The sequence below is a fragment of the Aquarana catesbeiana genome, linkage group LG06 (assembly GCF_042186555.1).
Source record: "Aquarana catesbeiana isolate 2022-GZ linkage group LG06, ASM4218655v1, whole genome shotgun sequence".
Lineage (NCBI taxonomy): Eukaryota > Metazoa > Chordata > Amphibia > Anura > Ranidae > Aquarana > Aquarana catesbeiana.
Window position 1 is genome coordinate 40,696,191 of NC_133329.1, and position 26,349 is coordinate 40,722,539.

The window sequence follows — 26,349 nt, forward strand, 5'->3', positions numbered from 1 at the left end:
CTCTGGACGGTCGAAGCTGCCTATAGATCTTTCCTCCTCACCTATTGAAGCTTTGGATACTGATGTTTTCACCCTGCTAGCCCCGGTGGCTAATTAAGCTTTTTGTGACTTGCAAGACGTATGTCTTTCCAAGTCCTCTACGTCCGGTAAGCCTCTTCAGATGTTATGGTGGTGGTTCTGACACATACATAGATGTCACATTGGATTTGGTGTTCCTCCGTTTCACCCACCAGTAACACCCTGTTGCTGCTCTCATCAACCTACCCTCAGAGACTGTTGGTGGTGGCCTTTTTTCGATTTCCATTAAGGACACAATTTATTTACATGGACTTTATTTAATGTTGATTTATATTGTGTTTGTTGTTTTCACTTTACCACAGGCGTTTTCTATTATGCTCCGTACATAAATTTGTATTTGTGCAATCAAATTTTTTTTCAACTCACCTTTTTAAATTAATTTTTTGCTTGTTTTCTGGCCATTGTCAGTTGGCCCGATTCTAACATCTCACCTTGATCTACCCATACACATAGCGCTACACTATATATATATCTGTTAAAAAAAAAAAAAACCTTGTGTCTTTATGACCACTTCAACTGTATTGCTAATAAAAAGGGCTGATAAGCGCAGGTGCCAATTTTTTTTAACCGCTTCCGGACTGCCCACCATACATATACTGCGGCAGGGCAGCCAGGCTGCGCGAAACAATGTACCCGTACGTTGTTTCCTCTTCCTGAGTCTGGGGCGCACCCGCGTGCACTGACAGAGACCCGCTTACCCTGTGATTGGAAACAGCGGGAGCCAATCAGCGAGTCCGGCCGCCACGATGGCCACCCGCGACCATTCGTAGGAGAGGCAGAACAGTGTTCTGTTACAGAGGAAGAGAGACATCCGTGTTCCTGCTAATGAGCAACACAGATGTCTCTCTTCCTCCAGTCAGTCTACCCCCCCACAGTTAGAAAGCACTCCCTAGAAGAACACTTAACCCCTTGATCGCCCCTGATGTTAACCCCTTCCATGCCAGTGCCATTTATACAGTAACATTTTTTTTTAGCACTGATCACTGTATTGGTGTCACTGGTCCCCAAAAAGTGTCACTTATTGTCCGATCTGTCTGCCGCAATGTCACAATGCAATAGCCGCGGGTAGTTTTAAATGGAATTTTTCCTTCAAAATGTCATTTTGCTGTCAGACTGTTCCAGATTCCGATAAGCCCTCCGCCCGCAGACCCCCACAACCACCAGCCAGGGTTGTGGGGATGAGGCCCTTGTCCTCATCAACATGGGGACAAGGTGTTTTGGGGGGCTACCCCAAAGCACCCTCCCAATGTTGAGGGCATGTGGCCTGGTACGGTTCAGGTTCATTTAGGGGGACTCCCACGTCATTTTTTTTTTTTTAATTTTGGTTCAGGGTTTCCCTGTGTTGAATTCCCATGCCGTTTTTATCAATGAACTTCTATGTGTATTGTCAGCAATGCAATAGCCGCGGGTAGTTTTAAATGGAATTTTTCCTTCGAAATGTCATTTTGCTGTCAGACTGTTCTAAACACGGGAAACATGCGCCCCTTTACAGGAATACTATAGACACCCCCCAGGTACAAAATTTAAAGGAATATTACACTTTTATTGTTTCACTTTAAGCATTATTAAAATCACTGCTCCTGAAAAAACGGCCGTTTTTAAAACTTTTTTTTGCATTGATCCATGTCCCCTGGGGCAGGACCCGGGTCCCCAAACACTTTTTATGACAATAACTTGCATATAAGCCTTTAAAATTAGCACTTTTGATTTCTCCCATAGACTTTTAAAGGGTGTTCTGCGGCATTCGAATTTGCCGCAAACACCCCAAATTGTTCGCTGTTCGGCGAACTTGCGAACAGCCAATGTTCGAGTCGAACATGAATTCGACTCGAACTCGAAGCTCATCCCTACTCAGAATAAATAAAGAGATGAAAGCTATTGGCCACTGCCCCGTTTATAGTCCCGACGTACGTGTTTTACGGCACCGCGTTCAGAACGATCGGATTTTCCGACAGCTTTGTGTGACCGTGTGTATGCAAGACAAGTTTGAGCCAACATCCGTCGGAAAAAATCCTAGGATTTTGTTGTCGGTATGTCCGATCAATGTGCGACCGTGTGTACGGGGCATAAGTCATCTTCCAGGATGGCACACCTGAGAGGATAATCAAGTACCTCAGGCCTACCTTAGGGTGGGACCACTGCAAGACCCTCTTGGCGAACCTTGGTTCTGCAGTGAGTTTTACCTCCACTCCATATGCTTGATGAAGGTATCTTAGCTGGATCATGCGGCTGATCTGCAGGTCTACTCCACCGATGTCCCCGCCTTCTCCGCTTCGGATGCAGGATCTAGGTCGAGTGGGCTCTTAAAGATGGAATCAAAAAACAGGTTAAACTTGTAGGTTAGCAATGTTACCTGTCTCACACATCTAACAACCATGGCCTATTGTGCCTGTAGGTGCTACTTAGAACCCCTAAAGATTAATCAGAGACCTGTGTTGTAAGACAAGGACACTACATTGATCACTAATGCCGCGTACACACGGTCGGACTTTTCGTCTACAAAAGTCCGACAGACTAAAGCCGGCTGACAATCCGATCGTGTGTGGGCTTCCCCGGACTTTCAGCGGACTTTTCCAGCCGCAAATCTGACGGACTTTAGATTTGAAACATGCTTCAAATCTTTACGTCGTAACTACACCGGACCCAGAAATCCGCTCGTCTGTATGCTAGTCCAACGGACAAAAACCCACGCTAGGGCAGCTATTGGCTACTGGCTATCAACTTCCTTATTTTAGTCCGGTGTACGTCATCACGTACGAATCCGTCAGACTTTTGTGTGATCGTATGTGGGCAAGTCCGTTCGTTAGAAAGTCTGCCGCAAGTCCGCCAAATGTCCGTCGGACGGGCTGTTGGACCTTTGTAGCCGAAAAGTCCGACCGTGTGTACACGGCATAAGAGGGCCTGTCTTAACACTACCCTGTTCAGGGAATTAAAACTTCCAAAAAAAAAAAAAAAAAAAAGAAAAAAGTGGGCCCCTAACAGACAACCTTTTTTGTTCATTTTTATCTTTACCTCAGCAAAGACTAAAGGGAAGCCTACTTAAGGGTAACAGATTAACAGAGGCTTGATTCCTGGGTTTAAGGCATGCCCACTCTGGGGCTTTATTCTCCTGAAGTAGGCACTCAGGCGTAAGTAAAGTCCATAGCAGGAGTATAACACTTATACTGCTACATCTAGTTCTGCTAGAAGGGCGAGATGAAGGCCATGCACCGAGCCGTAACCTATTCGGTCGGGTATACATCTTTATACTTCATCTTCAGGCCATAATACTCCTCTGAACAAGTTCTTACTAAACAGGGTGATTCTTTATCGCCTTCCTCCAGTGTCCTATAACCCTGCTGGGCTTCAACCCTAGGAAATTCATTCCTGAATGTAAGGGGCTGAGGCTTTCTGACATGTGATGTCTGCAGCCAGAACTCCTGGCCCCTCCACGTAAAAGAGGGCTGAAATACAAAAGGTGATACATGCATTATTAATATCACAAATTAAAAAAGATCATAGATTGTGGGGAAAGCACAATAGATTTAGACAGACAGGACACAAGCAGAGACAATAATGTTGTGTATCCGAGTGTGGCTAGCTAAACCAGCATATCAAATATGGGAGAGACCCAAATCTGAACTTCAATGTAGACAAACAGTTCTCACAGTCTGGTTTTCTGATGTGCGGCCAATATGTAAAAAACATTAAGACACATGCAAACCCTAAATGCTGCGCGTTTCTGAAGTGCAGCTAGCTAGGTCATAACTGATATAAATACAGAAAGGACGGGAACCCTCTTTACAGTGGAGTTTTACTGATGTACAGCAAAACAAGGCCATAAATATAAGACAGAAAGACCCAAACATATATGTTGCGTATTTCTGACGAACCACCAAATACAGTTATAAGATCAATATGGTACACAAGACAATATCTTTCCTGTTATGCAGTTCTGTAGTGCAGTCACATAGAACCAACACAGAAAGGACACAAGCAACCTGCGGCATTGTGTTTTTCTGAAGTGCAGTAAGGCAAGGGAATCTGAAACAGAAAGCACCAACAAGCTTTAATTTTGAGTATTTCTGCCGTGCAGCAACATAAAAATAGACAGCCTTCCTAGCTGCGATCTTTCTGGTGTACTGCAAAGTAAGGCAATAACTTCATGATGTCTATTCCTGTTTAGCAAAACCTCAACCAGAAGGGACAAGCTTAGGGCTCCCACACCTGTGCGACCCAACCTGCAACCTGGGACCGCAAAAACGCAAGAGAAAAGTCATACACTATGGCTTCCAATGGGTACCATTCATGTCTGTGCAACTCCAGGTCGCAGCGCCACCAAGCAGACCCTGCTTTCTGGATCCACAGACCTCAAGATTACACCGGTCGCAGGGAACTTGCAATTTTCAGGTTGAACAAGCGAGGGGTCCCCAATGTTGTATCTCCCTGGAGGAGTGCAGCAAACAACCCCCTGCTGTGTATCCCTTATGCCGCGTACACACGAGCACACTTTACGGCAGACTTTGCCCGGCGGACGGGATTTGGTCGGACAATTCAATCGTGTGTGGGCTCCAGCGGACTTTGTTTTCTCAAAAGTTGGACGGACTTAGATTTGATTATATTAAAAATCCACGCTTAGGAAGTTAGAGGGTTGCAGCCTTCCCTTAATTAGTTCCCAATGGGACCTACTTGAGTATAAGATGACGAAACACGTAAGGGCGAGTCACGCTCACACGTCACACCCGGAAGTTCTGGCTGGAACGCAAGTTGGGACGCCCGCACTAGGACTGGCTTCCTGGACTCAACCTTGCTTACGGCCGTGCTGCACTGGGTCTTGTTGGATTTTATCGCTGTATGGAATACAATTTTAAATAAATTTAGCATACTTCACTACGGAAGTCCCCTGTTTCTTTTGCATGGAGGAGAGGATTGATTGATGGTGCTAAATCGTGGAGGGGTCCAGGTCTGCAACGAATGCCCGGAGGGCTGCATCGGATTGTTGGTGGAAGCCGGCGGAGGAGCGGAGCATAAAAGGGGGAACATCTAAGGGAATACCCATCATAAGCTACCCACTCTATGCCCATTACCCCTGCAGGGGTGACCACGTCTGGTGAGTGGGGAAACATTGGGGGAGCACCTGAAGTCACCAAGCTCATATGAGCACAGAAGTCACCGGTTTTCTACATCTTTTATATATTTATAAATATTCTTTGGACTGCACACTGTGGGAGGATACTTTTGGTATCCCGGTTTGGACATTATAATGCATATTGGACTAATTAGTGGTTTATTTATATAATTACACACCCACACGAATATTTTGGTTTATCTATATAATTACACACTCACACGAATATTTTGGTTAAGTTCAGTACTTGATTAACATTTAACCTCACCGGTATTTACAGTGCATTGGAACACTGATCATATACTTAATACTGTTGATTTCATCTTTGGTATGATTTATTGTTTCGCTTGATAGAGTGTTTTTTGTGTTTCAGCTCAGTTGCAACTTAGCGGTTCCTATTTATAATATGACATGCACTTATACAAAATTTAATCTATAATAATTGCACTTCTAGTGGGTATATACATATAATAGGGTGTATTACTTGATGTGTTTTTTTGTGGTTCAGTTTTGATGCACTTTTTGTTGTTGTTTTTTATCATTTTTATACACACAAACTACTCCCTTTGCTCGCCTATATATATATCAAGTTGTGCATTACCTGTATAGCCAGGGGTTTATTCCCAATTTATAAATCTAAGTTGGGTCACCATAGGGTAGCGCCATATTCCGGACTTAGATTTGAAACAGGTTTTAAATTAATCCGTCGAAATCGAGTCCGGTCGTAAAGTCCGCTCGTCTGTATGCTAGTTCGACGGACAAAAAGCCACGCTAGGGCAGCTATTGGCTACTGGCTATGAACTTCCTTATTTTAGTCCGGTCATACGTCATCACATACGAATTCGACAGACTTTGGTGGATTGTGTGTAGGCAAGTCCGTTCATTCAGAAAGTCCGTCGTAAAGTCCGTCGAAAAGTCCGCCGAGCAAAGTCTGCCGAGCAAAGTCTGCCGTAAAGTCTGCTCATGTGTACGCGGCATAAGAAGCATCCAGGTAGAACAATGAGAAACAGAAAAGACATCGCTCACTGCTGTACCTTTCTGATATGCAGCCGATAAGGCAGTAAATATAGAACATACAGGACACAAACAATCTTCAATCTTTGTGTATGTCTGATGTGTAGCAATATACCAATACTGAGCAGAGACGCCACCACCCTCAATGTGTTTCCCTGCTGAGGCAGCAAAAACAAAATCAGAAAAGGACAAGTAACCTCACTGTTGTGTCCCTTCTGATATGCAGCCAATAAGGCAGTATATGTAAGACATAAAGGACAGACAACCTTCAATCTTGTATATGTCTGATGTGCAACAATATAACAATCTGAATAGAGATAGCACATCCGTATTGAAGTAATTTGGCATGCGAATCAACATGTCAAATCGCATGCCTAAAATCGTCAGCCTTTGCTGTTAATAGCACTGTCAGCACGACGCCACTTTGTGGTGCTGCACCGATTACCAAAGGCAGTACCAGTACTACCCCTGGCCCAGGTTCAATTTGTATTTCTGCTATGTGGTCCAACAATTCAGGACCATCGATCTTCACTACTGCCTTTCTAATAAGCAACCAATAAGGCAGTAATACAGGACACAAACCCCAGACAGACCTCAATCTTGTGTATGTCTGATGTGCAGCAATATAACAGATATGAGCAGAGATGTCACAAGACTCAATGATGTGCATTTCCACCATGCGGCACAAGACCAGAAAGTACAGACCACCTTCCCGGTTGTATTTTTCTGATCTGTAGCCAAACAAAGCAGTACCTTTAGGATATAAAGGACAACAAACAAGCTTCAGTGCAGTGCATTTCTGATGTACAGCAATATACCCCTTATGAGCAGAAATGTCACAAATATCAATGTGTATTTCTGCTGTGCCACAAAACATCAAGGACAAACCTTCACTACTGAGGTCTACTGGTGTGCAACCAAAGTCATGGTGTATCCCTTTATGAAATAACCAAACAGGGCAATTTGATCCATAGGCATAGCCTGGGCTGTAGATACTAACACTTCACCCCCAGTGAAGGAACAAATCCTAAAATGGTTGGACACCTTACTATAGTAGCTGTTGTCCTACCTTACCTCCGTAGACTGAGCAAATGCTAGCCAGCTCACACACAGGTGGGGCTGATCAGAAACTAAAGTCTCAATGAGCCCAGCCCTAGAGACCAATTTAAGACCTCTAGAAAAGTTGGTCACCAATTTAGCCTGGAGGTACAGTGGGGACGAAAAGTATTCAGACCCCCTTAAATTTTTCACTCTTTGTTATATTGCAGCTATTTGCTAAAATCATTTAAGTTCATTTTTTTCCTCATTAATGTACACACAGCACCCCATATTGGCAGAAAAACACAGGATTGTTGACATTTTTGCAGATTAAAAAAGAAAAACTGAAATATCACATGGTCCTAAGTATTCAGACCCTTTGCTGTGACACTCATATTTAGCTCAGGTGCTGTCCATTTCTTCTGATCATCATTGAGATGGTTCTACACCTTCATTTGAGTCCAGCTGTGTTTGATTATACTGATTGGACTTGATTAGGAAAGCCACACACAGCTCACAGTGCATGTCAGAGCAAATGAGGTCAAAAGAAACTGCCTGAAGAGCTCAGAGACAGAATTGTGGCAAGGCACAGATCTGGCCAAGGTTACAAAACAATTTCTGCTGCACTTAAGGTTCCTAAGAGCACAGTGGCCTCCTTAATCCTTAAATGGAAGATGTTTGGGATGACCAAAACCCTTCCTAGAGCTGGCCGTCCAGCCAAAATGAGCTATTGGGCGAGAAGAGCCTTGGTGAGAGAGATAAAGAAGAACCCAAAGATCACTGTGGCTGAGCTCCAGAGATGCAGTCAGGAGAAAGTTATAGAAAGTCAACCATCACTGCAGCCCTCCACCAGTCGGGGCATTATGGCAGAGTGGCCCGACGGAAGCCTCTCCTCAGTGCAAGACACATGAAAGCCTGCATGGAGTTTGCTAAAAAAACACCTAAAGGACTCCAAGATGGTGAGAAATGAGATTCTTTGGTCTGATGGGACCAAGATAGAACCTTTTGGCCTTAATTCTAAGCGGTATGTGTGGAGAAAACCAGGCACTGCTCATCACCTGTCCAATACAGTCCCAACAGTAAAGCATGGTGGTGGCAGCATCATGCTAGGGGGGTGTTTTTCAGCTGCAGGGACAGGACGACTGGTTGCAATCGAGGGAAAGATGAATGCGGCCAAGTACAGGGATATCCTGGACGAAAACCTTCTCCAGAGTGCTCAGGACCTCAGACTGGGCCAAAGGTTTACCTTCCAATAAGACAATGACCCTAAGCACACAGCTAAAATAACGAAGGAGTGGCTTCACAACAACTCTGTAACTGTTCTTAAATGGCCCAGCCAGAGCCCTGATTTAAACCCAATTGAGCATCTCTGGAGAGACCTAAAAATGGCTGTCCACCAACGTTTACCATCCAACCTGACAGAACTGGAGAGGATCTGCAAGGAGGAATGGCAGAGTATCCCCAAATCCAGGTGTGAAAAACTTGTTGCATCTTTCCCAAAAAGACTCATGGCTGTATTAGATCAAAAGGGTGCTTCTACTAAATACTGAGTAAAGGGTCTGAATACTTAGGACCATGTGATATTTCAGTTTTTCTTTAATAAATCTGCAAAAATGTTAACAATTCTGTGTTTTTCTGTCAATATGGGGTGCTGTGTGTACATTAATGAGGAAAAAAATGAACTGAAATGATTTTAGCAAATGGCTGCAATATAACAAAGAGTGAAAAATTTAAGGGGGTCTGAATACTTTCTGTCCCCACTGTAAATAGCTACCTGCAGGCCTTAAACAAGCAATCATGTATCTAGCTCTTGCATATGTTTGCACAGAAAATCCTTAAACGCTTCAGCCCCGGAAGATTTTACCCCCTTCCTGACTAGAACGTTTTTTGCGATTCGGCACTGCGTCGCTTTAACTGACAATTGCACGGTCGTGCGACGTGGCTCCCAAACAAAATTGACGTCCTTTTTTTCCCACAAATAGAGCTTTTTGGTGGTATTTGATCGCCTCTGCGATTTTTATTTTTTGCGCTATAAACAAAATAAGATCGACAATTTTGAAAAAAAGCATTATTTTTTACATTTTGCTATAATAAATATCCCCCAAAAAGATATAAAAAAACATTTTTTTTCCTCAGTTTAGGCTGATCGTATTCTTCTACATATTTTTGGTAAAAAAAAAAAAAAAATCGTAATAAGCGTTTGATTGGTTTGCGCAAAAGTTATAGCGTTTACTAACTAGGGGATAGTTTTATGGCATTTTTATTAATAATTTTTTTTTTTTTTACTAGTAATGGCGGCGATCAGCGATTTTTATTGTGACTGCGACATTATGGCGGACATTTTTGACACATTTTTAGGACCATTGTCATTTATACAGCGATCAGTGCGATTAAAAATGCACTGATTACTGTGTAAATGACACTGGCAGTTAAGGGGTTAACCACTAGGTAGGGTTACCACCTTATCCCTTTAAACCCGAACACATATAAATTACACAGGTTCTGAGGCTAATTTAATGCAGATAAGGCACCAAGTGAGTTTAATTACCACCTTAATCAGCCACAGAACCTGTGTAATTCATATGTGTTCGGATTTAAAGGGATGAGGTGGCAACCCTACCACTAGGGGGCGGGGAGGGGTTAAGTATGTCCTAGGGGAGTGATTACTAACTGTAGGGGGGATGGGCTGTGTGTGTGACATCACTGATCTCTGCTCCGATGACAGGGAGCAGAGATCGAGTGACACTTGTCACTAGGCAGAACGGGGAGATGCTGTTTACATCAGCATCTCCCCGTTCGTCCTCTCCGTGAGGCGATCGCGGGTATCCCCATGGCGATAGAGTCCGCGGGACCCGCAACCCGACTCACGGAGCTCCCGGCCGGCGCGCGTGCTAGCCGCCGGCAGCACACACGCAATGGCACGGCAGGGAATTCAAATGGACATACCTGTAAGTCCATTTGCCCATCCGTGCCATTCTGCCGACGTACATCGGCGTGTGCCGGTCGGGAACCGGTTAAAGGATATAGGAATCAATTTATGGTAAATCGCCTTTAGATCTGTCACTGAGTGGACTGTAGCCCAAACCAACAAAAAGGTTTTTCTTACCTCCTGCACTATAATATAACCACAATGTAAAAGGTGGAGTGGGAGGTTGGAGCTTATGAAAAGTTACCCATAGCAAGCAACCCCCAAAAGGAGGATCTGTCACAAGGGAACCCCTACTGTGCCACACAGAAGCTTGGTCCCTGCCACATTGTTGAAAGTTAGGTCAGCTTTTAAGCATTTTGGAACAACTTCAGATTAATAGCAGCTGGGCTAATAGGGCCATATAACCTAGAGCACCTGCTGACCAGGGGAGCTTACTCCTGAATCCTTCAACCATTGCACAGTGGTATACCTGACCTGTAAGGAACTCTTTGTATCTACCAGGTCCCCCCTTCGCTCTATTCATCCCTACTAATGTCCCACAACCGGACATGTAGGGAGAGGCTGGCAACCTACTGTTGTGATAACCACAGTGTCTCTGCTATAAGAGGAAGCTGTGGCTGGTGGTTTTAGCAGTAGCTTCTGGGCTATTTTGTTATGGAGACCCCAGGTCCTGCACTGCACCACTCAGTAAATACCGGTGGAAGGGGAAGAAATGCCTTACCTACCTCTTTCCCATCTGAGGTGGTTTAGGCACACTCGCTCCTCTGCACCACTTGTCCACCATACAGCATCTCTGATGTAAGATGGAGTTGTAGCTGGTGTTTTTAGCAGAAGCTTCTGGGCTATTTGAATCCAGACCCCAGGGGAGATCATCTCAAATGCCCAGAAACCATCTGGCTGGGATTAGGGATTTTGCTAAATTCCCAAGGTAAAGGAAAGTACTCACCGTTGTCGTCTTCTTGCCACCGGGCTTGCTTTTCCATCCTTATGGTCCACACACAAGGAGGATAGCCGGTAAAGTGCCCCCCCCCAACTGCTGTCCCTTTAGGGAACTGCAAGGTTAGGCTGTGTCCTGCACTGTACCAGTCAGTATATACACATGGGGGGGGGGGGGGGGCAATGCCGTACATTCCTCATTCCCATCTGAGGTGGTTTAGGCAGACATCCACCGTAGCGAACTGGTGCCTCCTCGAAAGGAGGATGTGGGTACCTGCTCCTGCTGACTCTCAGCCTTCCCTTCTGGGTAAGAATGGGTCGTTCAGGCGGGGCCCTCCCCAGCAGCCCACGTGAGCTACCAGGGGCCCAGGAGTCGGGGGACATGCTCCCCCTGGAAAGAACCGACGGCCAGCACCTCTGTCTGATCGGACACCCGGACAGGTAAGGGAGGGGGGGGGGGGTGGGGGGGAGACAGGATAATGGCCCCTGAAGTTCTGGGGACACCACTTTACCAAGGGGCCTTCAGCTCTCGAGGGGGGGGGGGCTCTTCCAGTTTCTGCTGCCCCCCCTGAGGAAAGGATAGGGGAACCCCCCAAGAAGGATAAATATATCCGGCCAGACCCAGAGGCTTCCCAGGCATTTGGTCCGGCTCCCAGGGGGAGACCACCAGCCAGGCTTCGGGTCATTTGGAAAAAAACAAACTGAGGATCAAGGGGAAGGGTGGGGACTTAAAACAGCTGTCAATTGATTGTGTTTCCTGTAGGGAGGAGCCTCTCATCTCTCAGGTGTGCCGTCCTGGAAGATGACTAAGAGAAATAAGATTTTTTTTTACATCTTTAATGGATATGTATTATAACAGAAAGTAAAAATTTTTTTTCTCAAATTTTTTTTTTTTATAGCACAAAAAGTATAAACCACAGAGGTGATCAAATACCACCTTTTAAAAGAAAGCTCTATTTGTAGGGAAAAAAGGATATTTTGTTTGGGTACAGCATCGCACGGCCGCCACATTGTCAGTTAAAATAACGCAGTGCCGTATCGCAAAAAAAAAAAAAAAAAGCCAGGTTATTAACCGATTCCCGACCAGCGAACACCGATACATGTCGGCAGAATGGCACTGGTGGGCAAAAGGGGGTACAGGTACGTCCCGTTAAAGAAACGGTGAGCTCGTACCCACCGTGTTCTCTGTGAACGTGGCCGCAGGTCCCACAGACTCGATGTCCGCCAGGTGCCCGCGATCGTGTCACGGAGAGGTAGAACGGGAAGATAGCTTTGTAAACAAGGCATTTCCCCGTTCTGCCTTGTGACATAACAGAGATCACTACTACCTGTCATTAGGAGCAGTGATCACTGTCAAGTGTGTTGAAGCCCCCCCCACAGTTAGAATCACTCCCTAGGACACACTTAACCCCTTGATCGCCCTCTAGTGGTTAACCCCTTCCCTGCCAGTGTCATTTACACAGTAATCAGTACATTTTTATAGCACTGATCGCTGTATAAATGACAATGGTCCCAAAATAGTGTCAAAAGTGTCCGATGTGTCCGCCATAATGTCGCAGTCCCGATAAAAATCGCCATTACTAAAAAAAAAAAATTAACGATAAAAATGCCATAAAACTATCCCCCTATCTTGAAGACGCTATAACTTTTGCGCAAACCAATCAATATACGCTTTTTGCGATTTTTTTACTAAAAATATGTAGAAGAATACGCATCGGCCTAAACTGAGGAAAAAAATTGTTTTTCGATATATTTATGGGGTATATTTATAATAGCAAAAAGTAAAAAATATTGCTAGCACAAATCTTCATCTCCCTCCCCCCTTCAAATCCATCCTCCTAGCACCACTACCCCTCCAAGCACAAATCGTCCCCCCCCCCCCCCCATCTTCTAGCACAAATGCTCCTCCCTAAATTCCCTTTCTGGAATGAATCCTCCGCCTCCAATCCCCATTCCTTGCACAAAGTTCTCCCATAAATCCCCCCTCCTAGCACATATTATCCCCTCCAAATTTCTCCTTCTAGCACAAATCCTCCCTCCAAATCTTTCCTCTTAGCACAAACCCCCCCCCCCCCCTCCTTTCTAAATCTCTCCTCCTTGCACAAATTCTCCCCTTTCCTAAAAACCCTCATTCTAGCATAAATCCTCCCCCTCCAAATCCTCCCTCCTACCACAAATCCTCTACCCCAAACCCCATTCCTAGCATAAATCCTCTTCCCCTGCCTCCTCCAAATCCCCCTGCTAGCACAAATCTCCCCAATCCCCCCTGCGAGCACGAATCCTCATCTCCCCCTCCCCCCCAAATCCGTCCTCATATCACAATTATCCCTCCCAAACCCCTTCCCCTGTACAAATCTTTTCCACCCCAATCCTATCACAAATCCTCCCCCCTTTAATTTACCCCTCCCAATAACAAATCCTTTACCCCTAATCCCCTCTCCTACTCTGCCTTAAATTTCTCTTCTAGCACTAATTCTCCCGCCACTATCCACTGGTCACCTCTGCTCAACCCTCTTCTTTCAACCACAGATGACTTCCTCTGTGCTCCCTTCCTTCCCTCCACTGGTCACCTCTTTACGCACCCACCTCCATCCCCTTGTCACCTCTTTACGCACCCACCTCCATCCCCTTGTCACCTCTTTACGCACCCACCTCCATCCCCTTGTCACCTCTTTACGCACCCACCTCCATCCCCTTGTCACCTCTTTACGCACCCACCTCCATCCCCTTGTCACCTCTTTACGCACCCACCTCCATCCCCTTGTCACCTCTTTACGCACCCACCTCCATCCCCTTGTCACCTCTTTACGCACCCACCTCCATCCCCTTGTCACCTCTTTACGCACCCACCTCCATCCCCTTGTCACCTCTTTACGCACCCACCTCCATCCCCTTGTCACCTCTTTACGCACCCACCTCCATCCCCTTGTCACCTCTTTACGCACCCACCTCCATCCCCTTGTCACCTCTTTACGCACCCACCTCCATCCCCTTGTCACCTCTTTACGCACCCACCTCCATCCCCTTGTCACCTCTTTACGCACCCACCTCCATCCCCTTGTCACCTCTTTACGCACCCACCTCCATCCCCTTGTCACCTCTTTACGCACCCACCTCCATCCCCTTGTCACCTCTTTACGCACCCACCTCCATCCCCTTGTCACCTCTTTACGCACCCACCTCCATCCCCTTGTCACCTCTGCACCCACCTCCATCCCCTTGACACCTCTGCACCCACCTCCATCCCCTTGACACCTCTGCACCCACCTCCATCCCCTTGTCACCTCTGCACCCACCTCCATCCCCTTGTCACCTCTGCACCCACCTCCATCCCCTTGTCACCTCTGCACCCACCTCCATCCCCTTGTCACCTCTGCACCCACCTCCATCCCCTTGTCACCTCTGCACCCACCTCCATCCCCTTGTCACCTCTGCACCCACCTCCATCCCCTTGTCACCTCTGCACCACCTCCATCCACTGGTTAACTTTGCGCTCCCTTCCTTCCCTCACACAGATGACCACACACCATCACTGCACTGGTCACCTCTGCTTGCCCCCCTCCTATTTGCAGGATTTATCAGAATTTCCGAATTACAATAGTAACTAATTTAACCCATTGGAGCCAGCACCTGCAGCCCCTTAAAGGATTTAGAATGCCAGGAGGCGCAGGGCGCGCTCTCAGCACAGCTCTATTTGTATTAATGCACGCAAATACGTGGCCGCTCAGCTCCAAGGCCTGCCCGCCGAGAGGCCGGATATTCGGGTGCGGCTAATGCCATGGGAGTTAGATGAATCCGAAATAACAAAACAAAATTCAGCTGAAATTCAAATTTGAAAATTACTTTGAAATTGAATCAGAAAACAAGAAAATAAAATTAAATAGAAAATAAAGGAATGGAAAAGAATAGAGTAAAACAAAACAGAAAAAAAGAAATATATGAGGGGAAAAAAGTGTTATTGGACTGTTTCCATAAACAGATAAATGTCTCCAAATCCCTAGTGATGAATAAAAATAGAAATGTGTTTACCTTGGTAACAGACATTGATGTCTTCATTAAAGATCCCATTTTCTTAGAGGAAGCACTGTCTCCCTCCTATTTCTATAGAAAAAAAAAGAAAATAATAGAATAAAATATCATAGAAAATAAAGGTTTGGAATAGAAAAGAATATAGTATTTGGGAATAGAAAATATAATAGATAAGAAAATAAAATAGAACAGAACATACAAGAATAGAGTAAAAACAAAGAAAATAGAATAGAAAATAAGTAAATAGAATAAAAAATAAATGAATAGAAATAAAAGAATAGAAAAGAATAGAAAATATCAAATAAAGGAATAGAATTGAATGAAAAAGAATAGAAAATAAAATAAATAGAATAAAATAAAATAGAATAGAAATTAAAATAGAAGTTAATAGAAATTAAAGGAACATGATATAAAAGAATGTAGTAAAATAGAATAGAATAAAATATAAATATAACTGTCTTTTTCGAAATGTAAATCTTGAATAGAACGAATTTGAATTGAATAGTTTAGAGGGGATGAGAATGAGAAGATGGGGTAGTTGCTGAGGCTGACCATAAATTTAATCCCAAAACTCAAGAAATTGTGATGGACTATCTCGGTACTAATAATAAACAAATGAATAATATAAAAAAAATGATTTGTTACATAAAAGACAACATACAGGGTATATTAAAACAACAATTATGAAAAATTGATTTTCAAAGAGCAAATACTCAGGGTACTCCTAGAAAGAATCTGCTATTGAAACAATTCTCAAAATTGATTGGTTTCTCGCGGATGACCGCTTCTTCAGGAGGACTATTCTGTAAGATAAATAAATGAAATAAGGCATAGATTGAACACATGATATTCAAAACTGCACACAGTAAAGTTCAGCAGATTATACAAAAATAATGAAAAGAATCATTATTGAATTGCTCACCAGGCTGCAGAGATGGCCTATGTGTAAAACCACTAGCCCGAACTGGAGGCTCCCCCCGCGGCAAACAAGGAGGATGTATGCGGGTATGAGTCTAAATGAAAAGGCAATATATGATGATAATACACAAAACTGGTGTAAAACGTCACAATCCATGAAGGGAGAAGGGAGAAGGGGGAAAGGGGGGCAAAGGAGGGAGGGAGGGAAAGGGGAAAGAGGGAAAGGAGGGAAACGGGAAGGGGTGGTGGGGGAAGGGGGAGGGGTTGCAGGGCTGATGGGAGATGGTGGGGTTAGAGGGGAACGGGGGAAAAAGGGGAAGGGAGGGAGATGATAAAAGTGGGAAGGGAAAGAGGAGGAAAGGGGAGGGAAAGGAAAGGGAGAAATGGGGGGAAAAAGAGGGGGGGGGGGGGGGGAGGAGGAAGGAGGAGAGGGGGGGGGAAAGGGGAGAGAAAGGAAGCTGAGAAAAGAGAGAAGGGGGAATGGGGGAAAGGGGGAGGAAGGAGGGGAGGGAAAAAAAAAAAAGAGGGTGAAAACAAACAACCAGGATAGAAGTGAGAAGTAAACATGGGGGATAAATGGATATGTGGCGTAAATTAACAAGGGAGCGAGGATTGAACAGCTCACCTATAAGCGATTATAACCGTACTGTGCTTTGAACCCCCAAACATTATATATTTTTTAAAGCAAATGCCCTACAGATTAAAATGGTGGGCGTTTAATTTTTTTTTTTTTTTTTCACACAGTATTTGCGCAGCGATTTTTCAAACGCATTTTTTGGGGAAAAAAAAACACACTTTTTAAAATTTAATGCACTAACACACACTATATTGCCCAAATGTTTGATGAAATAAAAAAAGATGATCTTAGGCCGAGTACATGGATACCAAACATGACAGGCTTTAAAATTGCGCACAAACGTGCAGTGGCGACAAACTAAATACATTTTTAAAAGCCTTTACAGGTTACCACTTTAGATTTACAGAGGAGGTCTACTGCTAAAATTACTGCCCTCGATCTGACCTTCGCGGTGATACCTCACATGCATGGTGCAATTACTGTTTACATTTGACGCCAGGACGACGCTTGCGTTTGCCTTTGCGCGAGAGCAGGGGGGGACGGGGGGGGACAGGGGGGCTTTTTTTTTTTTTTTCTTTGTATTTTTTGCTTTTTTATCTTATTTTTAAACTGTTCCTTTCATTTTTTTTTTAATCATTTTTATAGTTATCTCAGGGAATGTAAATATCCCCTATGATAGCAATAGGTAGTGACAGGTACTGTTTTTTGAAAAAATTGGGGTCTATTAGACCCTAGATCTCTCCTCTGCCCTCAGAGCATCTGACCACACCAAGATCGGTGTGATAAAATGCTTTCCCAATGGCGCTGTTTACATCCGGTGAAATCTAAGTCATGAAATGCTCATAGCTTCCGGTTTCTTAGGCCATAGAGATGTTTGGAGCCACTCTGGTCTCTGATCAGCTCTATGGTCAGCTGGCTGAATCACCAGCTGCATGCTCAGGTTCCCTGTTGGGACAGGAGAGCCAGAGAAAAACATGGAAGTTGGTGGGGGGCATTCCCTCCCACTGCTTGTAAAAGCTGCTAGGATTGCTTTTACATGAAAGCCGACCGCTGGCTGAAAAGAATGATACCAAGATGATACCTAAACCTGCAGGCATCATTCTGGTATAACCACTCAAAGTCCAGCAACATACCAGTACATTGCTGGTCTTGTTGGGCAAATATTGTAAACTTTTTTTTCATGCAGCCTGTGGGCTAAACGAAAAAGAGAGATTGATCGGTGGGTATGCCCACCATTAGAATACCTCCGTTCATCCACCCACTTCTCATGATGGGTATACATGCACCTTTTATATATGCCGAAGCATGGGGGCATCCGCCCCAAAAGGTACTAGCAAATCGCTCCTCCGCCCCTGCTGCCCCCATGCTTCGGCATATATGCTCTTTTTTTAACTGTGGTGGTGAAATCACCTCCTACAGCGCTGGAGTCACGGCTTTAAGTATCGTGGGAGCAAACGCTGTTGCTGTCAAGATAAATAAATCCGCGCTGCAACTGAATGGCGTACCTGCTAAGCAAATGATGGTTAACAAAAAAACAAAGTAACAGTAAGACTTACCATACCTGCAAAGCAGATACAAAAAAACAAAAAAAAAAAAATAGTACATTTAAACGCAACCTTTGCCTAAAATATATATATATGTCGAAGCATGGGGGCATCCTCCCGCAAAAGGTAGGAGCAAATTGCTCCTCCGCCCCTGCTGCCCCCACGCTTCGGCATATATGCTGAAGTATGTAACTGTGGTGGTGAAATCACCTCCCACAGCCCTGGAGTCACGGCTTTATATATCGTGGGAGCAAACGCTGTTGCTGTCAAGATAAATTATTCCGCTCTGCAGCTGAATGGCTTACCTGAAAACAAAAAAAAAAAAAATGGTTAACAATAAAACACAGTAAACAGTAAAGTATAAAAAAAAAAAAATTGCATACCTATAAAGCAAACATAACAAACAATAAAACATTGCAGAATAGAATACAGTAAAAAAAGAGCAGAACAATAGAGAGAATAGAGAGAACTATAAAACGACAACTATTTTTGTTTTTTTTATATATTTTTTTGTGTTTTTTTTTTACTTTTTTTTGGTTTTTTTTTTTTACACTTTTTTTGTAACTAACTTTTGTAACTGTAACCGTTTCCAGGTTCGGGTCTCAAAATGCGATGGCATCTTGGGAGACCCTGTGAAAGTGTGCCTAGTCTGTGCAGTACCCTAAGCTAATACTCAACTAGTGTATGGTAGTGTTCAAAACATTCGCCGATGCAAAGACCAGGATTGTCAGGACAGGAGGGACAATAATACCGGGTGTCACACCTATATCCGCGCTTTCTCCAGACACGACATCTTTTTGGGGGGCTCGTTGGGTAGGGGTACTCGGGAGGGCATAAGGAAAATGCCTCTCATGCAGCCAGCTTACTGCATTTGGTTGGGTAAGGTGAGGTGGAACACCGTCTGGAAACAGAAGGGCTCTGACGATCTCTTCTTGGAATTTAAGGAAGGATCCAGGTCTGTCCTGAAGCTCTGTATAGCACATAAGCGTTCAGCAAAGCCAATTGAAATAAATAAACAGACACTTTTTTGTACCAGCGTCTGGCCTTATGGTCAACTAGGCACGGCGCCAACAACTGGTCATTGAGGTCCACCCCTCCCATATTTTGGTTATATTCGTGGACAGAGGAGTTACTCCACAACACCAGTCGCCGTAGTAATTTGGACCGTTGTGTCTGCATGAAGGGAGGTGAGAACGAAAACCTTCTTATTGTCCCTCCACTTCATAGCGAGCAAGTTAATACACTTCAAGCAGGCTCTCTCCCCCAGCCTAAGACGGGGATCTACAAGCCGCTGGAGAAAGCCCCGGCGATTAGGTCGCACGGTGCCACATGCTCCAATCTGATGATCAAAAAGGTGACTAAAAAGTGGCACACTCGTGTAATAATTGTCCACGTACAAGTGGTATCCCTTTCCGAATAAGGGTGACACCAAGTCCCACACAATCTTGCCAGCGCATTCTATGTAGTCAGGGCAGTTTGTCGGCTCTACGTGACTATCTTTGCCCTCGTAAACCATAAATCTACATGTATAGCCTGTGGCCCTGTCACAGAGCTTATACATCTTGACCCCGTACCTGGCACGCTTGCTGGTAAGGTACTGTTTGAAAGACAAGCGGCCAGAAAACTTCATCAGAGACTCATCAATGCAGACAACTTGATGGGGAGTAAACAAGTCTGCAAAACGTTGGCTGAAGTGGTTTACGAGGGGCCGAATTTTGTAGAGCCGATCGTATTCAGGGTCTCCACGAGGACATTGTTGCCCTGGTCATGGAGGCAGAGAACACGGGCATATGGTGAATTGGGTCAGTGGACCAATATGACCGCAACTCACTCTTTTTATTTATGCCCATGTTGAGGGAAAGGCCCAGAAAGATCTTAAATTTGGAGACCGTAATTGGTCTCCAATCTCTGGCAAGGGAGGACTGGGGAATAGCGGCGATGTGTTGACCAGCGTACAAATTGCTTTGGTCCACAATAGATCTATAGAGATCTTCGGTGAAAAACAGCGAATAAAAATCCAGTGACGTAAAATCAACTGTTTCCACCTGAATGACGGGTTGGCCAGTGAATGGGGGAAGTACAGGTGCTGCAGAAGTGGTGGGTTCCCAATTAGTATTGATGAATGCAGCAGGAAGGGCGCTAAGGACACGACGGGCCTGTGTTCGTCTTCTTGGTGGCAGCGGGACTTTACTTGTGCTTGCCACCTCGCCAGCTTGAACTGCACTTATGGGACCCGCCACGTCACCACGTGATACTGCAGTGCTGGTTGTACGACCAGGGTGTACTAGGCCGCTCGTGCTTGCCAGTTCACCAGAAGGAATAGCGGCGCTAGTATTTCTCTGCTCTATACGAGGGACCTGCGGTTCTTGCACATCAAGGACAGAAGAAGTTCGGGGTCTGGTACGCCTGACCTTAGCAGGGACCACAACTCTGTCGTCAGAGCTATCTGTCATGGAGCCGCTGTCGTCTACAGGATCGTATTCTGAGCCTGAATCTGACAGATGAGTGACTTCCTCTTCACTATCTGTCATGCTCAGAAACGTGTAGGCCTCTTCACTAGTGTACCTTCGATTTGCATTTTGGGCTCTAAATTTAGGGGTACACTAGTGAGACTCACAGGGAAAAAAGCTCCTGACTATTAGCGACTGTATCAAAACCCTACCACCAAAAACTTAGCGATCGCAGGGATTGTGTAGTGCCCTTCTCCTGTTGATCAGGCGCTTGCATGTAAATTTAGGGGGTTACCTGTTCTGTATATAGTTCAGATTTAATCTATGGCTAAATTAGCTTCTGTTCCAGCATTGGTTGTGTTGCGTGTAGTTCCACATTGTTGTCTGTAGGTGTCGTTGTCACCACAGGCCAGTGTTGAAAAGCAACAGGCTGAAGTGTATTGAGTGCTCTTCTTTCTCAGAAGTAACCCAGCAGAGGTGGTCCACCGCTGTGCAAGCTGGGAAAGAGTTCTTAAGGGGCAGACGCCATTTTTGGGTCTCTTGGGACAACTTCTTTCCTGTCTTGGGACCATGCTGGCTGAGTAAGCACTTTGTGTAAGTGTGAAACGCGTCAGCTGTTGTGCTGTACCACTCCAACGGTGTTTTATGTACCCTATGATCCTGTTTCATGAATAAAAGAAGAATTTAATCTATTTATCCCGGTGTGGGCTGTCCAGATCTTTTCAACCTTCCACATACTGTATTATTTTGCTATTTGGACATACAGTATAGTGTATAGTGTGTTTGTGCTTATCACTTGAGCTATGATTAAGCACCGTAGATGGTGTGAAACGCATTAGCTGTTGCTCTATATCCCTCTATGTGCTGTGGATTGTCTTTGTGACATACGGATTAATAAAAGGTGATTTTATGGAAGTGTAGCCATCCAGACTTTCTTCACATTGAAACTTCTGCAGTGTACAGGGCCAGCACTCCTCAGTGTGCAGTGGTGGTGGAATTAGTAGAGACTTATCTTGAGCGCTGTTTTACCTATAATGCCTCCTCACTGCCTGTCAAATGCTTGCTGAAGAGCAATCCAAATGGGGATCGCTCTTCAGAGAGCACTACTATTGTGAACAAGCCCTAAGACCACACTATGTGAAAGCGTGTGTATCCCAAATTTCAGAGCTGGGAGCAGCATTCTCAAAGTTTGTTATTATTCTGTATGTATGGACTTTGTAAAATACCTCTTCCTTTTTTTTTTGCATGCTGATTGTAATTCTCTTTTATTTCATTTACATAGTGGACGCGAGATCCTGTTCAGCTGCGGGGACTGTGACTGCAAATATGTGGACAACAAATAGGTGAGATTACCATTGACCTGATCACACACGATGTATGGGGTCTATTTTCTGTGCACACACCATGCAGGATAGGGAGAAGTAGAGAACATTGTTGAACAGTGATTCTCAGCCAGAACCAGATTTGGAAAATCTAGAGCTCAAGGCTACAAAGATTTAACGGGAAATTATCAGATGAAGGTTTGGCAGTAACTTTACAAGCCTGCATGAATACATTTCTGATAAGTCATATTATATTCGGTAATGTTTCAGAAACACCACCTTTTCTTAAAAAGCCATCCTTGAACTCCAGTCAGTGACTTTTCCTAGGATAAGTTGATGTCATCAGTGTGCTGCAGGCAGGAGGAAGCATTTCCTCAATCTTCTCTCCCCTAGTAATCAGAATGCAATATTGTAAGTCACAAGGTGAGAGGTAAAGCAATAGGGGCTTCTGTGGACATCAGGCAGTGGGCTCCTGTGTCTACTCCTCCTCGCTATTGCCATGCATCTCCTCCCCTCCTCCTAGGCGCCCAATAGGATCACCTGTCCTTTCAGCCAATCGGGTAATGGGTATCACACCCGCTTGCCGATTGGCTGGGAGTAGGATCAGTGTTGCAACAGTGAATATTCATTCGCTGTTGCAACACACCTGGGTGGGCTCCAGATGCAATGCTTTGCGTCCTGAGCCCACCCTATTTTAAAGCCTATTAGGGCCTCTGGCTCTAATCAGGTGCTTCAAAAAACAATTTTCAGGGATGGCTGCAATCTAAGCCATACCCCGAAAATAAGCCCTAGTTAAAGTCCTTGTAAAAACATGTAATCCGTTCTGTAAAAAGATTATTTATTTATTGTGATAAATACATTATTTACAGCACCGCTGGGCGCTCACGTGACCCGCTGGAGACCCGCCGGAGATCTTTTCCTCTCCTCCCAGCTGATGTCAGCGGCCCCTCCCTCAGCAGTGCTCGGAGTGGAGCTGAAGTCAGTGGGCATCTCGGTATCGGTTTGAGGAAAGGAGGGAGCTGGTGGAAAAGGGGCGCTGTGATTGGCCCTGTACCCTGATCCGCGATGCGCTGTGTCCAATGAACACAGTGATCATGGACACTTCCCGATGGGCACCCCAGGAAGCGCGCAGAAAGTGCGATCACGGGAGGATGTCCTATAACACCCTTCCAGAACTGGCCGACCACGCTGTAGCCATCATTTTGCTATAGCGCAGGTGGCAAGTGGTTAAAGTTATCCTAAAGGCTGGAGGTTTTGTACCAAAAAAAAAAAAAAAAAAAACCTCCAGTCTGCAGCTAGCTCCCCCCAAAACTTACCTGAGCCTCATCTCAAGCGATGTGCATGAGAGCAACTGTTCTCCAGGCTCTCCCCTCCTTATTGGCTCAGACACAGCAGTGGGAGACATTGACTCCTGCTGTTGTTAATGACAGCCAGGGAGGAGGGAGCCAGGGATGGGGTTGAATCCTTCTCTGTGTGCCTATAAGGCAAGTGCCCCCATAGCAAGTGGTTTCCTGTAGGGACACACTGCTGTGGGGAGGAGCTGGGAGCTCCGAGAAGAGGAGGATCGGGGCCGCTCTGTGCACAACCATTACACAGAGCAGGTAAGTATAACATGTTTCTTAATGGAAAAAAAAAAAAAAAAAAAAAAATTCCTTTAGTATGAGTGATAATGACTGTTACACACAGCCTGTGCAATCCCCTGATCACTCTCCAAGAAAGTTTCGTCCAGTAAGCAAAGTTTTCCTGTCCTTGTTGCTTTCCTGGGAGTTAGCTGCTCTTTGTCATAGACTTCTATTACGTCCTGTAGGTGTGGCGCAATTACTGAAACTGCACCAAAACTACTGCAATCAGAGGGCCAAGCAGTACTATTGCACAAAATTTCAGCCAAGAAAAAACCCCCGTTAGACTTACCGGTAACGGTATTTCCAGGAACCTTCCAGGACAGCTACTTGAGAGATGATTGGCTCCGCCCTCTACAGGAAACACAAATCAGATAGAATTTAAAAGGCCCCTCCCTTTCCTCTGACCCTCAGTTGTTTAGAAGATCAAGTAACCTCCACCGAAGGTGCACTCGGCAGAGGAAAAAAATAGAAAACATAAAACACACCACCACCAGGAAAACATAGCTGACCAGTGAAAAAATAGAATAGGGTGGGAATATAGACACTGTCCTAGAAATACCATTACCGGTAAGTCTAACGGGGGTTTTCCCCCCTCACCTTCCAGGACAGCTACTTGAGAGGATAAGCAAGATATTATACCTTAGGAAGGGACGACAGCCTGAAGCACTTTCCTACCAAAGGAAAGGTCCTGGCTGGAAAGCATCTGAACTCTATAATGCTTGACAAATGCATGAGAGGAGGACCAGACGGCAGCTTTAGAGATATCTTCCCATGAAGCTCCCGCTCTTTCTGCCTATGATGTGGCCATGGATCTCGTTGAATGGGCCCCAATTCTAGAAGGAGGGGTGCGACCTGACGCTTTATATGCCTCACAGATAGCTCCCCTAATCCACCTAGCAATAGAACTTTTAGATGCTTTGGACCCCTTCTTGGGGCCACTGAACAAAACTAACATTTGGGAGGAACCCACTGGTCTTTTCTAGATAAAGTAGAAGACATCGCTTTACGTCTAAAAGACCAAACCTTTCCTCTTCCGCATTTTTGGGAGAGGTGCAGAAACTAGGGAGGACTACCTCCTGGGACCTATGAAAGTTGGAAGAAACTTTGGGTAAATAGAGTGGATCGGGTTTAATCACCACCCTGTCCTCTAAAATCCTCAGGAAGGGATCTTTACAGGAAAGAGACTCTAGATCAGAAATCCTTCGTCCTGACGTAATAGCCAAAAGGAAGGACAACTTCAAAGAAATCATTTTCAGGGAAGCCTCATGCAAAGGCTCAAAAGGAGCCCTTGTTAGTGCATTTAATACCAACGACAGATCCCAGGGAGGAACATGTTTGAGGATCCTGCGAGTATGCCTAGATCTGGCTAAAAGGAACCTCCTGACTAAGGGATCTACCGCTAGTCTTCTCTCTGAAAATAAAGATAGGGCAGCAACCTGAACCCTTAGGGTGTTAACAGAGAGCCCCTTTTCCACTCCCTCCTGCAGAAAATCTAAAATGCAGGGAGTGGAAAAAGAATCTAAACCAGATTTCCTTTGCCAGGAAATAAAAGTTTCCCAAACTTTCCCATAGATTCTTCTTGTGACCAATTTACCAGCTGTCCAGGACAGTATGAATAACCCTCTCTGAACATCCATTTAACTGTAGGATGCGCTGCTCGGCCTCCAGGCCATCAAATGGAAGGTCTGAGGGTTTGGATGCAATACCGGTCCCTGATGGAGTAGATCCTTTCGAACTGGAAGGGGCCAGGGAGGATACACAGATAGGGCCTTCAGAGAGGAGAACCAACTCCTCCTGGGCCACCAGAACGACTTCTGCTCTGTCCTGAATAATTTTCCGAACCACCAGGGGCAAAAGGGGAAAAGGAGGGAAGGCATAGGCCAGGCTGAAGTCCCAAGGGAAGGACAGTGCACCCGTCCCCAAGGACTCTGTCTCTCCAGAGAGAAGAACGCCGGTAGTTTCTTGTTGAGACTGGAGGCAAAAAGATCCACTGTGGGGAGACCCCATCTTAGCACCACCTCCTGGAACGTGCCTTGATGTAGTTCCCAACCGCTGGAACTGATGCTTACCCTGCTCAGAAAGTCCGCCAGCACATTTTCCGTCCGGAAGTGCGTCATGTGACTTCCGGTGCCATCTTGCTGCATCACCGGACGTCCTCCTGACGCCATATTGGTACACCAGAATGAAGCATTTAGGAGGACACAGTTCCACACAGCAGCGCTGGGGAAAGGAAGGGAGTTGCCACCATTTCCAAAGGCAAGTAACCCTTAGAAATAGGGAACCCTTCTGGTACAGACCATCATCCAGGACTTGGCCACAACTAGTCCTGGATGAACCCAGAGAAGGGGGGGGGTCCACCAACCACAGTTACCAGACCATAGGAAAACAAAAAACGTGTCGGTGCTCCTGGAGGGACTGGAAACACAAAACAACTGAGGGTCAGAGGAAAGGGAGGGGCCTTTTAAATTCTGATTTGTGTTTCCTGTAGAGGGCGGAGCTGATAATTTCTCAAGTAGCTGTCCTGGAAGGTGAGGGGGGAAATTGACCAATTTCACAAACTTCTAATTGATACCTGTGTGGCCAACAGGAGCTGTATACATTTTTTAAATAATGTATTTATTGGCGTATAACACGTACCTTAATTTTAAGCAGGAAGTTTTAGGAAAAAAAAACTTAAATTTTAATTAAAGAATTTTGAAGCAAAATAAGGGTCAGTGCCCATCTGCAGCCTTGCTTATTATTACAGCCTAATCAGTGCCCATCTACATCCTTGTCCATAATTGCA

At 45.2% G+C, this 26,349-nt stretch overlaps 1 protein-coding gene across 1 annotated transcript in view; it reads left to right on the top strand.

Moving 5' to 3' along the window:
* LOC141148352 (F-box only protein 6-like) overlaps nucleotides 1-26,349 on the top strand; it is a 56,369-nt gene that overhangs the window by 3,532 nt on the left and 26,488 nt on the right. Inside the window, exon 2 of the mRNA XM_073635743.1 lies at nucleotides 21,903-21,963. Within this exon, the coding sequence (XP_073491844.1) occupies nucleotides 21,947-21,963 (17 nt within the window). The 5' untranslated portion in view covers nucleotides 21,903-21,946. The remainder of the gene's footprint in view (nucleotides 1-21,902; nucleotides 21,964-26,349) is intronic.